Genomic DNA, 12,864 nt, shown 5'->3' with positions numbered 1-12,864 from the left:
CGCCCCCCCCAGTCCCTGGTGCTGTGGGGCTAGAACTCCTCGTGTGCATGGTTTCTTTGGCTGCTGCTCCTAGTGTTTTGCTGACTGTGGGTTCTTTCTGTTGACAGAATTGTATGTAACCTCCAGCAAATACAGTAGACAGCATTAGTGCTCTTCCGGCTTTTGTGATGGAGTGGAGTTGTGATGTGTTTGTGCTCTTCTAGTTGGTGTGTGCTGTGATGCCTATCCGTATCAGAACCCCCTGGGGCGACAGCTCTGAGGAACCTTTGGTGTCCAAGTGGGATGGTTTGGAAATGGTCGCTCTAGGTGAATCTAATCAGCCATTCAGTGTTTTTGAGGATTCTGGATACCTAGTTTCTGAAAGCCTTTGTCTTCACTTGACTGACCCAACTGAATTGTGATGTAAGACTGTATCCCAGCTTGTATATAATAGTTATTTGGAGAAGAACCTGTCTTACCACACCTCTCTCTTAAGTGAGGATCGTCTGGAACGATGTTTGATATATCTCTGCACATTTTCTACCATTCTTTGTTCTGTCACAGCCACGCCTCTGAAACTGTGTTTCAGATTTCTCTCTTGTCTCACTGTATTGTCATGGCTAGCAAAGTGGTGATCTGTCATTTATGATCTTCAGGCCCTTACATACTTCAGTGCTGAGGTTAACAGTGTGCTCTTTACATGTGGGTGATGTCATTAGTGAAGGGGAAGATGATACCACATTTGTCAAGACATATCAAGCTTGTCCTCAGAGCAGCTCATTCCATGATGTGGTAGCACGTGTTTTTGGAACTGATCTCACAAGTTTTCTGATGATGCACAGCAGAAATACGTAGAAGGAATTCATTACCCTCAGTGAGAAGAAGGGGAGGTCCTGCTATTAATTTGATCAAGATACATTTGAAAGTTCATTAAATAGGTTCTAAGGACTTGGATGGGCTTCCCAGGTGGCGCTAGTGGTAAAGAACCCACCTGGCAGTGCAGGAGATGTAAGACGCCTGTTCAGTCCCTAGGTGGGGAAGGACTTGGATGGTTTGGCAGTTAAGAATTAATATTCTTTCTTCCTGCCTTAGTAAAAGCATGTGTTTTCATAATTTAAAACAATTGATTTAACACACACAGTTTGTTTTTCTTTGACATTAAAGGCAGTTTTGCATTTGTGATCAGCATTACAAATACTTTTTTTTTAAATGGTTTGTTTTGGCTAATGTTGCCATCTGCTTTGACCTTATTAGTGACAGTATTGTGAGGTATCAGGGACATTTTTGTGTGTGATCTGTTTAGAAGACTGTAGCAGCGAAGGCTGCGATTCTTGCTGCCTCTGTGGGGCAGAGAATCTTTGTTTTGAAATGAGGAAACTAAGAATGTCTAGGATTTCCTGCAGCTCAGAGGAAGGGGGCAGCCTACTGATGTGCTGCAGTGGTTTGTGGAGTTTTCAACTTCACATCTGAAGTGAATTCTAGATGTTGCTTCTGGGAAAGCAGCATATTTCTTTGTAAGGATCCAATGTTTGTAAGAATCCAGGGGACCTTGGGGATCTTAGTGTGATCCTTGCTCTCCTAGCCCCACCTCACTGACTGAGGTTGATCTGAAGTCAGCCACTGACTGGCAGGGGAGTCTCCTTTGTATTTTATTCTCAGATACTAACCTTGGGAGGAGTGTTTGGCAGGGAAAGCTTCATGACCAAGGTTGCATGTCTGGTATAGCAGTGTTGGTGTTTGTGGGAAGCAGACACTTTGAAAATATGTTTATTACAATTACGTTGATTAAGAAATCCTTATCCTCTTCATTGTTAGATTTTAAATGAAATGCTGTCGAACTGTCACTCTGTCCCTCTTTAGTTTCTGTGGAGAGGAGTCCGCCCAAGATGCCTGCCTCGTGGCCGTGTGGGGTCTCAGTTCCCCGACCAGGCATTGAACCTGCACACCCCGCAGTGAAGCGCAGGGCCGTAGCCGCTGGACCGCCAGGAACGTCACGCCTTATCTAACTTTAAGTTTTTGATATCAGTAAATGAAAATTTCTTGTAACTTGAGGCATTTATCAACATATTTGATTTCTAAACATTCGAATTATAAGAGAATTTAGATAGTATAGTTGGCTTCACCTTTGCTTGCATTTCCAGTGTCCTCATTAAGGACAGCTTTTTAAGGGGAGGGAAGTTTGTTCTCCCTGACATACTCCACTTATGTATTTCAAATGTCAGACATCTTTTCCATACACACTGCTTTGATGTTCACTTAGAAAAACTTTCCTGGTAGGGACTTTTATTACTAAGTATTCTGTCACATGACTCATTGATTATTTAAGTGTTCTCCAACGTGAATCACTTACTGAATTATGAACTAAAATCATTAATTTGAAGCTACTGCTGTTGTAGGAGATGTATGCTTATAGTTAATCCCCTCTTTGAGTCCTTTAGGCTTTTTGAATTATTTTATTTTATTAATTGCTCACATATAACAGATGTTGCAGTGCGACCCTAAAGCTTTAGTATAACTGAGAGCTAGCTGCTCTTGCTCAGTTTCAAACAATGGGGATGTAATACCAGTGGCTCCCCTTGCTCTGCCCGTCACTTGGACGAGATGTTCAGAAAGCGTGCAGAGGTGATAACAAGCGTCCAGGAGCAGAATCTATCTCATGTTTGAGCAGCAGGCCCTCCAGCAGCCACATGTTCTCTTCTCTCCAGCAGCCACAGTTTCTCTTCTGCGCTGGCAGTAGCACTCAAGAATATTTCACGGATGAATAGATTTTCCTCCCATGCTCACGATCTCAAATTATAGCTGTGCCAGGAGCTCTGTCTCCAGTTTGGTTAGTAATAATCTTGTGTATCAGTCAGATACTGGGGCTTCATTTAGGTCTGCAGTTCACGTAGTAACATGTATCCTTTCTGCAACAGCAGAAGCGTTTTTAGAAATTGGTCCTCAAGAGCCAAATATTGATGATAACTACTAAGGTTTATTGTTAATTTAGAAAGCCATCTAATCAGTGTACAGGAAGAAAAAACAAACTAGCAAGGAGGGCATCTTTTAAAACAGTTTTGTAAGTGTGTGTATTAGTATATTTACACTTGTAGATATAGAAAAGTAGAAAAAATAGTGGAAGTGAAAAAAAATCTTTAAATCTATTAATAGTGACAATTCTTTAGTAGATCAAATTCTTTCCCAACCAGAGGGTCGTTTGCTTTTTCTTTCCTATTTGTCTCTAATTATTGGTTCTTTGTCCTTTAAATTTAGAAATGTAGGATTGTTAAATGTTTTTAAAAAGAATTACCTTCCCAAATTAGTATTTTCACAGCTATACTTTTAAAGTAAAGTGTTAGCTGCTCAGTCGTGTCCTGACTCTTTTTGACCCCATGAACTGCCAGGCTGCCAGGCTTCTCCGTCCATGGGATTTTCCAGACAAGAATACTGGAGTGGTTGCCATTTCCTTCTCCAGGGGACCTTCCCAATCCAGGGATTGAACCTAGGTCTCCCACATTGCAGGAGACAACCTGAGCTACCAGGAAAGTCACACTTTTAAAAGTTATATTTTTAAAACAGGAGTTAATGTAATTAGAATGTTTATAAAAAGTATCAGTGTCATGTTTTGAACAAATATAAATTACATTTCAGGACTAATTTGACCTTTTAAAAATATCTGTTTTGAGCCGACATTATGCCAGTGTTGATATAAAAGCAAGAATATTAATCTCCAAACTATGAAAATACAGAAATGGAAGGGAGGGAGTTTCTTAATTTTAAAAGTACCAGTCTTGTTTTTATTTTTCATTCTTCCTCTTTTTTTCTTATTTGTCTGGGCAGGACATTCAGTGTGAGAGTTTAAAATCAGTATATACAAGATGAATTTTAGTTCATAAATTTTATTTGGTATGAGGTACTGTAGCTAGCAGGCTATAGATTTTAAGTTATAAAATCAAATTTGTTTGTATTTGGCATATAGGGAATTCCTCATTTAATGTGGAAAAATGAAAATGAGAGACCTACTTCTTTTCCTTATATACCTGCTTATTGTCTTGTCGTGTGAAATACATCTTGTGTACTCTGTGCCTCTGGCTTCTCTTCTGTAAAATGCACTCAAGAATTATAATTGACTCTTCACCTCTTTTGAGAACATCAAGGACACATGCCTTGAAGTCTTTGGAAGACTAAATGCCACCTTGTGTATTTTTGTATGCTAACTTGCCTTGTAAGTATGTGCTGTGTATTGTACACAGTGGCGCGGTGTGACACTGTAAACTTTTTTATGAGAACAGCAGCTGTTTGCATGCTTGGACATGAACCTATAACTTTTTACTGTTTCACACTTTCTGAACCTGTTTCTTTGCTGTCCATAGTGGGAACTGTCCTCAGAACATCTCCATGTTCAGCACAGATTCTGGGTGGGCAACGGGAGGTGGGGTCCTGGTCTTCTGTGGCTATCTGCTGATATTGTGCAGAGATGTTACTGAGGGGGCGTGGGGATGTCCCCCAGGTCTGCACTGTAGGGATGGGGAGGGACTCGTCACCTGAGGAGCAGACAGACAGCCTTCTGCTTCCTCACTGTCAGGTTTGCTTCCACATGTTTATGCTGCTCTGCAATCTGAGTCATGGGTTGGAGGGTCAGGTAGAACTTTGTTTCTAACATACAGAAAGTGTGGTGAATGGGGGGATGCCAGTATAGGGTTCGGGAGACTCAGGTTGTGGTCTGTGGGCTGGTTCTCACTTTTACCTGTTCTGGGCTGTCTTCCACGTGTAAAGAAGGAGGAGGCTGGGCATAAGGGCGCAGGGGGAGTGAAGGGGGCCATTCTTACACTGAAAGCCTTGCTTCCATACCATTCCGAAATGGTGACTAACAGTATGTAGAGTCCTCAGAACTCCTGAGGATTGTTCCGTGTAAACTGTTTAAAGTTTGGCTCCTCAGGACTTTCTTCGTAGAATTTGCATGTGAGGCTGGTTTTCAGTGCCCCACAACTCGGTTGCATTCCTGCCAACATGATCAGTGAGCACTTGTGGTTAAAAGCCTGGGTCCCTCAAAGCATTCCTAAGGGCTGTACTGTCCAGGTTTTTTCTCTAAGTGCTATTGTGTTTTTCAGTGATAAAATTGTTCTTGTAAAGTGTAAGGAAGATTACAATTTTTATGTGTGGTTATGTAAAGCTTGCTTGGAAATTTTCAGTCTTGTGGAAGTGGCTTTTCTCTAGTTTCTAAAGTCGTTATGTGTTTTTGTGGTGTCTTTTGTCCTTCTTTTTCAGAGAATCCGGTCAACGGTGGATGAAAAAGAGCAGAAGCAGCTCCTCATGGATTTGGATGTAGTGATGCGGAGCAGTGACTGCCCGTACATTGTTCAGTTCTATGGCGCACTCTTCCGAGAGGTAGGAACAGGCCGTGTGGGTCTTAGCTGACCAGCAGACAGCTACTTGGAATAAGTAAGAGAATGGCAGCATTTGATTCTCATCTTCAGTTAAATGCTTTACATTAGTAATATGTTGATTTCTCAACATTTTAGTATATTGCCATGGTAATTTACTCTTAATTTCTGCTGCTCATGTTCCTTGGGTTGGGGGTGAATTTCATACCTTAGCTAGTTAGTTAATTATTTTGTGACTGTCATTTGTGAATGCTATTATTTCCTTCTTCATTTATAAGTATTTTCTGTTTTTTAAGAACCTGACACATCAGCTGGCTTCTAAATATGTTACTGTTTTTAGATCTATCTCTTTTGTCCTTGAGCTCCCTCAATCCCTCCAGCCCCCTTTTGAAACCTTTATTCATTCCTGTCATCAAATGTATCTGCGTTTAACACAAGCATTTATTAGTGTCCGCCCACAATCCTGAGTAAAATCCATCAGACTGGGAAATTAACACCTGTGGTAGAAATCCTTTCATTTTATTCCGTTTTCCAGATTTTTATATAGAAACTAGACCTTCGGTTTCTTGGTTTCAGGATCGTGTTTCTCTTTTCGTCTCTACCTATTCTGTGTCCTGATATAGGTTATCACTTCTGCCTCTAGCTGTCAGCACACTTGCTGGCTACCGGTAACCCCACTACCTAAAGCAGGAAGTGAGTTAGGTCAGGAAGTAGAGCTGGAGCTATCAGTGAATACATGTGGTGTCCTGGACAGTTGTCACACGCTTGTGATGTTCATTTAGGGGAATGGAACTTGAACTGAACTCTTGAGCATTTTAAATACTCATTCTCATTTTGAAAATGTTAGGATGAGCCAATACCGGCGGGTTTGTTATGAACTGGTGAGAAAAAAATGTGTCCCACCCTTCTCCTATTTGGGACTGGGTCACAGAGAGTATTGTCTTGGTTTTGTTACTGTTACTAACTTAAAAAATACTATGTTGTAAGACCGGACTAAATGTTACACTGAATAGAAGTATGTACTCTTAAAATTAGAGAAGACCTTAGAAGTTTGACAGTTAATTCTTCGCTAGTCCTGAAATTTTTATGTATTTTTCTGTACTCTTAATAGATGATGATAGTAACTGGTAGTATTCTCCTTCATGATACTACCATCCCTTCATTGAATCACTAGTTATCAGTAGGTAGTTCTAGACTCACTTAGCTTCTTGCACTCCTATCCTTGTACTTTTGACTGGAGTGTTCATTTTTATGACCAGGTCTATTGAATTTGTTACCTTTCTTCCCCATTTCACATAGTGTTACATCAGTCACATCAGCACACACAGTCAAGTACACAGACACAGAGCTGTACCCTGGACTGAAGTATTATATACTGTCATTCTGTTTGCAAGATGATGAATCTGGAACTTTCGTCATGTTGCACAGGTTATATAAGAGGCAGTGACATTGGCTGAATTTAGTCACCTCCTCCCTTTCTGACCCTACTTCTGTCATATCTTTTCCCTTTCCTTCCCCACATCTCTCCCCTCCCCCCAACATACACACACAGATTTTTAGTATAACTATGGAAGTAAAATTGACAGTTGGCTGCACTGTGGGATTATCACCATAATCAGGATAATGAATGTACCCATCTCTCCTCAGCTTCCTTGTGCCCCATTAAGTAATACACACTCCTCTCTACTCCACTGTCTTCAGGCAACCGCAGGTCTGCTTTCTGCCATGTGAATTAATTTGCATTTTCTACAGTTTTATGTAAATGGAACTATACAGCATGTACCACTCTTTTTGTTTGTTGTCTTTCACTGAGCATAATTATTAATATTTTGCAGTTCACTTTCTTTCAAAGAGTTCTATTCAGGTTATCTGTTTCTCCTTGAGTGATACTTGGTTGGTTGATTATATTTTCAGAAATCTGTGCCTTTTATCTAACCTGTTAAGTTAGTTGGTATAAAGTTATTCATAACAGCTCTATACTATCATTGTAATACCTGTGGAATGTTTAATGATGTTACCTCCCTCCTTCTCTCTCACTCCTGATATAATTTATATCTTCTTTATTTTTTCCTGATTAACTTGGTGAGACATTTTGCCTCATTTGTTAGATGTATTCCCAGGTGTTTTTTCCTTTCCAAATGAGTGGTGTTTTTTTAAACATTTCATTTTCTAGGTGCTTCCAGTTGGTATAAAAGTTATGTTATTGGTTTTGTCTGGATATTGTCTCTTGAAACCCTCATCTTGATCTTAGTAGCTGAATTTCATTAACCTCCACCTTCCTGTTCAGTAAATCCACATTCAGTAATTTTTATTTTTGTGTTTCAATTGTGTGGTCATCCTGTCTTTTGCTTGAACATGGAAGTAACGTTTCTGTCAATACTTTTTGAGGCAGCTCTGACCATTCCTCTTTTTTTTTTTTTTTTTTTTTGGTAAACGCAGCTCATTGCTGCTGTCGCCAGTTACAACTCAAAGGAACTGCCAGGAGAAAAACATTTCCATTAGTTACGTGCCTTAGAAACTACGAGGATTTCTCCCTCATTCCATGATCGCTGTTTCTCTTTTGGTTGCTTTCATATTTTCCATCCCTTCCCCTTTTCCCTTCATTTTCTTAACTCTTGTTTTTAGCCCCTGCCAGGCACTTTACTTTGTGCTTTACGTAAGTTAACGCATTTGATCTTCATCAGAGTCTACTGAGAATGGGGCCATCCCATTTCATAGATGTGGAGTTGACAGGGCCCAAGCTGATGCAAGTAGAAAGTGGGAGAGCCTGAATGAGTACGTCAGGCCTTCACACTCTAACAGTGATTTTCCCACTTTGCTGTGTCACTGCAGTTAAGTTCCCTCCTCACTGTTTTTCTAAATAGGTGGGTTAAATGTGCTTTTTCTCTAATTAAGAAATTCTAATAAATCTATTGAAATGATGTCTTTAGATAAAAATAAATTCAAGTGTGTGTTAGGTTAATAGTGTTAGTCTCTTGTGAAGGCTATTCTGCAAGAGCACTGAAAAGAGAAAGAGACCTAAAGAGGAAAGTTCGGAATAACTATAAGTGCAGGTTCCCTGTGTCAGATATGCTTTACAAATCATCATTCTGCAAAGCTGTGGAGCTACGTGACTATGGTAGCAGACCGATCTGTTTTAAGAGTGAGATTACTCATCTCAGCAGTCATGAGCACATGTGCGGTCTCTGCATGTAAGTGAAGTGTCCTAAACTGTAGGTGTTGTTAGAAGAGCGGAGTTAAGTCAACTGGATTCTGTTCACAGCTCTGTCACTGATTAGCAGTGTCATTCCAAACAAGCCGCTTTACTCCAGCAGGCATTGATCTCTCAAATAATCCGGGCCAAGTGTTGGGGTAGGAGATCAGTACAAGAAAATCTCTGAGGATACAGCTGGGTCCAAAAATTAGTAATCACACACAGAATTTTGTAAAGGTAATTTTTGTCATCATCCCAGTATCTCTTTACAATTCTCACAGGTTCTTCATAGTCCTTGTTTATATGTGTATACAGTTGACAGTGCTGTAAACATGGTGTTTTCTGATAGTCATGTTTTCTCATGCATGCCTAGTGAGTTGTACGGTTTTCAAAATAATTGTATCTAATCTTTTTAATTAAAAGACACTTACTCCTTGGAAGGAAAGTTATGACCAACCTAGACAGCATATTAAAAAGCAGAGACATTACTTTGCCAACAAAGGTCTGTCTAGTCAAGGCTATGGTTTTTCCAGTAGTCATGTATGGATATGAGAGTTGGACTATAAAGAAAGCTGAGCACTGAAGAATTGATGCTTTTGAACTGTGGTGTTGGAGAAGACTCTTGAGAGTCCCTTGGACTGCAGGGAGATCCAACCAGTCCATCCTAAAAGAGATCAGTCCTGTGTGTTCATTGGAAGGACTGATGTTGAAGCTGAAATTCCAGTACTTTGGCCACCTGATGCAAAGAGCTGACTTATTGGAAAAGACCCTGATGCTGGGAAAGATTGAGGGCAGGAGGAGAAGGGGACGACAGAGAATGAGATGGTTGGATGGCATCACCGACTCAATGGACATGGGTTTGGGTAGACTCTGGCAGTTGTTGATGGACAGGGAGGTCTGGCGTGCTGCAATTCATGGGGTCGCAAAGAGTGGGACACGAATGAGTGACTGAACTGAACTGAATCCTTTTAATAATGTACCACTTTTTCTTGTGAGATAGTTCAGAGGTTTCTAGCTTGTTTTTGTTTCTTTTTTTCTTTTGTAATTTGTGAACTATTCAAGTTAGATCCCTAGTCAGGGAGTGAGCCTATCAAAGAGTAGAGGCGCTTTTATTTCTCTTGTTCTGTTGTCAAATTGCCTTCGGGCTGGTTTAAAACACCCTACAGTGCTGCCAGTAGGTTTTGAATGGTTTGGTTTGATTACAGCCAGCATTTGTTCATTTAAGGAGTGTTTATTGAACCCTTTTCCTGGTGGAGTGTGTGTTCCAATAGGGAAGATGAGTGAAAAACATAAGCAGAGAAGAATGGTATTCTATATTAGAAGATGAGGAGCACTCTATGAGTAGAGCAGGTAATGGGATGTGAGGAGGATGACTTGCCCTGGGAATCAGGCATTTTCAGCGTTGGCCACTGAGAAGGTAGCGTTTGAGCAAGGACTTTAGGCATTGGGTTTGCTTTATGTATATTTTTTCTTTCTTTTTTATAAATTTGAGAAGCTGATATAATATCTCAAGATTACTGTAATCTGTTTACTTTCTTAGAATAGTTTCCCACATATTTTCTATTTTTATATTTAATTTTGGCAAAGTTTGAACATTTAATGAAAATCCAGAGGTTTTCTATGTAAGACTGTTCCTGTCCTTAAAATTAAGAGTGGGGAAAATTGGGCAACTAAATTTGTGTTTGAACATGAGAATATTCAGTCCAGGGCTTTAATAAAGAACAAAAATTACCACTCATTTAAAGTTAAAAAAAAAAAAAGATTCTTCTATTGTATTTCTGTTTTAAGTGAAGGAAAGATGTGCTTAATGTTAAGCTGTGTAAGAGTGACTTGTGTTTATTCTTTTGTAGGGTGACTGTTGGATCTGCATGGAACTCATGTCTACCTCGTTTGATAAGTTTTACAAATATGTATATAGTGTATTAGATGATGTTATTCCAGAAGAAATTTTAGGCAAAATCACTTTAGCAGTAAGTACCTGGTTTTCAAATTGTTCGGGCTATATATACTTGTATAAAGATGCTGCTGGAGTTCTGAATGCCCTTCACAGAATGTTATTGACCTTCCTGGACAATCATTTGTAGTAGGAAAAGAGACAAAGTCACTTCTGTGGGGTCATGAACAAAATAAGTCATAAGAACAATTTTCAGAGTACCGATCTTTAGATACTTTTCATTGTTGAAAAGTACATATTGAAATCATACATTTCAATAGTAAATACTACAGCGTTCCTGTCATTAAAATCATAGTGAGCCATAATAGATTGTGCTGTAAATAAGGCTAGAAAAAAACGATTTTCTGTTCCTCTTTCCCTTGTTACTATAACTATTCTTAAATAGGTTATATTATTACAGTTCCCCTTAAATTAATTACAATCGCAGCAGTTTCCTTGAATTTCCTTAATTGAAACTCTTAGCCAAAGTCTATTTTCTTTTGCTTTAAGATTTGCGTTGTTCTGTCTCAACTAAAATTGTTGACCAGCAATTTCAGTAACCAACATTACTACTAATTTGGTGAAATCACTTTTACCATGGTTCAAAAAAAGAAAAGAAGTACTGTTTTGCTTATGTATTTATAGTTTTGAAAGTGAATCCATGATCATTTTCTTTCTTGTTCTTTTAGCTAACAAAGGTCATTCTCAATTTTTTCATAAAAACATTTTTTATAATAGGGTATAATTAATAAGATTTCTTAGAAACCCCTGAGAATCTGAATTAATGGTGACCCAGGTGAGTGGATGTGTAAACTAAACTTTATAGGAAACTGGAGGATAGGTATTCTGGTTTCACGTCATTTCCTCCTTCTTCCCTGCCTCCTCCACATCCAGTGTGGTCTAGTGTTAATTGTCAGTTTATTTGCTTAATCATTAAAGGTTAATATTGCAATATATAGATAGCCTCTGAACTATTTTTTAGTTGTAAGAGATGTGTGTGTATTGGGCTTTAAAAAGTCAGATTAAATCTAGTCATTATAATCTTAAGATTCATAGATCCCATGTTAATATTTTAATTTATTTATCTGAATTAATGCTTAATTTAAATGTTTTATGAGCTAAATGTTAAGATATATACCTTTTCATATAATTTTATAAAAAGCTGTCTAGTATAAACAACCTTATACTAGAAACTTGTTCATTATTCAGACCGGTATATGAAGTTTTATGTTGTTCAATTTGGTCATCTCTCCAATATACCAAACCAAGATTTATTTTGGAGCTTGTTACTATTCATAATAATTATAATAGAATAACAGTAGAATAATAATAGCTATGGTTATTGAGTGTTTATTTGTGTCAGGCCAAGATCGCATCACATTTTATGTTCATAGCAACTCTCAGTGGTAAATAGTGTACCCCCTTTTTGCAGACGACAGATCTAAAGCGTGAAGAGGTTAAGTACTTAATTTGCTGTGAAATTCATACATTTGTAAGTGTAAATGATTTAAGTCCAGGCAGCCAGACCCTAGAATCCAGCTGCTAACCACTCCGTAACAGGATGATCTAGAAACTGGAAAACATAAAATGATTTTATCCTGTATTACAGTATTACAATCCTATATTATTTTGCAATCCTATAATATTTGTAATCCTATATTACAAATATTACAATATATGTAGTATGTACTAATAAATCATTTATTACATATTTGCCTGTGTTTCTAGACTTGGTGATCATCCTTTATATTAAGCACAACATTCAAAATTACTTTGTGTTAAATTCCTCCTTGCTAATTAAAAACCCCTCGAACAAGCCTGGCTGTGTGAAACATTTGAGCTTGTGTTTCACTCTCCTAATACTTGATGGCTTGGGATGGCAGTGGAGACTTGACCTTCCTAATGGTTGGCCAGTTTGTCACTTCTCTTTTAGTTTGAGACTGTAGGAATTTTAATTCAGGTCTGTTTCCTCTAATCCTTGAGAAATCTTTGATTTCCTGATCATGAGCAGTGATCAAACAGTAGGATAAATTCTGGCTCTGCAAACATAACTTTGCAGGCTCCACATCCAGTGAGGGGGAGTGATTGTGAGAAACTGAGAATTTGGAAAAACATGCTAAACAGGAATCATGACTGTGGGATCTTTTTGTATTAAATATATTAATATCTATTCTTGAAAAGTTTGATGGTATGAGAAAGATTTTACAGCTTTTTAATGACTCATTTGAAAATTTGTAAGTTACCTGTTTTGTTTTTAGCTGTCAGAGAAGAATATATAAAGAAAGCTAAGTTTTCACATCTAAAATCATAATTTAGCATCTTCGGTTAACATAGAACATGGACAGGATATCGAAATACTCAGCTTAAAACAATGCCAAGACCTACCTGAGCTGTAA

General features: G+C 38.5%; 1 protein-coding gene across 9 annotated transcripts in view; it reads left to right on the top strand.

The window, feature by feature from the left end:
- MAP2K4 (mitogen-activated protein kinase kinase 4) overlaps positions 1-12,864 on the top strand; it is a 76,620-nt gene that overhangs the window by 52,248 nt on the left and 11,508 nt on the right. For all 9 annotated transcript variants that reach the window (XM_081580688.1, XM_081580683.1, XM_081580687.1 and 6 more), the window contains 2 exons: positions 5,227-5,346; positions 10,386-10,505. In XM_081580688.1, coding sequence (XP_081436814.1) covers positions 5,227-5,346; positions 10,386-10,505 — 240 coding nt within the window. The remainder of the gene's footprint in view (positions 1-5,226; positions 5,347-10,385; positions 10,506-12,864) is intronic.

The sequence above is a fragment of the Giraffa tippelskirchi genome, chromosome 3, assembly GCF_054371585.1.
Source record: "Giraffa tippelskirchi isolate mGirTip1 chromosome 3, T2T-mGirTip1v1.2.pri, whole genome shotgun sequence".
Classification (NCBI taxonomy): domain Eukaryota; kingdom Metazoa; phylum Chordata; class Mammalia; order Artiodactyla; family Giraffidae; genus Giraffa; species Giraffa tippelskirchi.
Note: the sequence above shows the minus strand (reverse complement) of the source record. Positions and strands in the feature narration are given on the sequence as shown.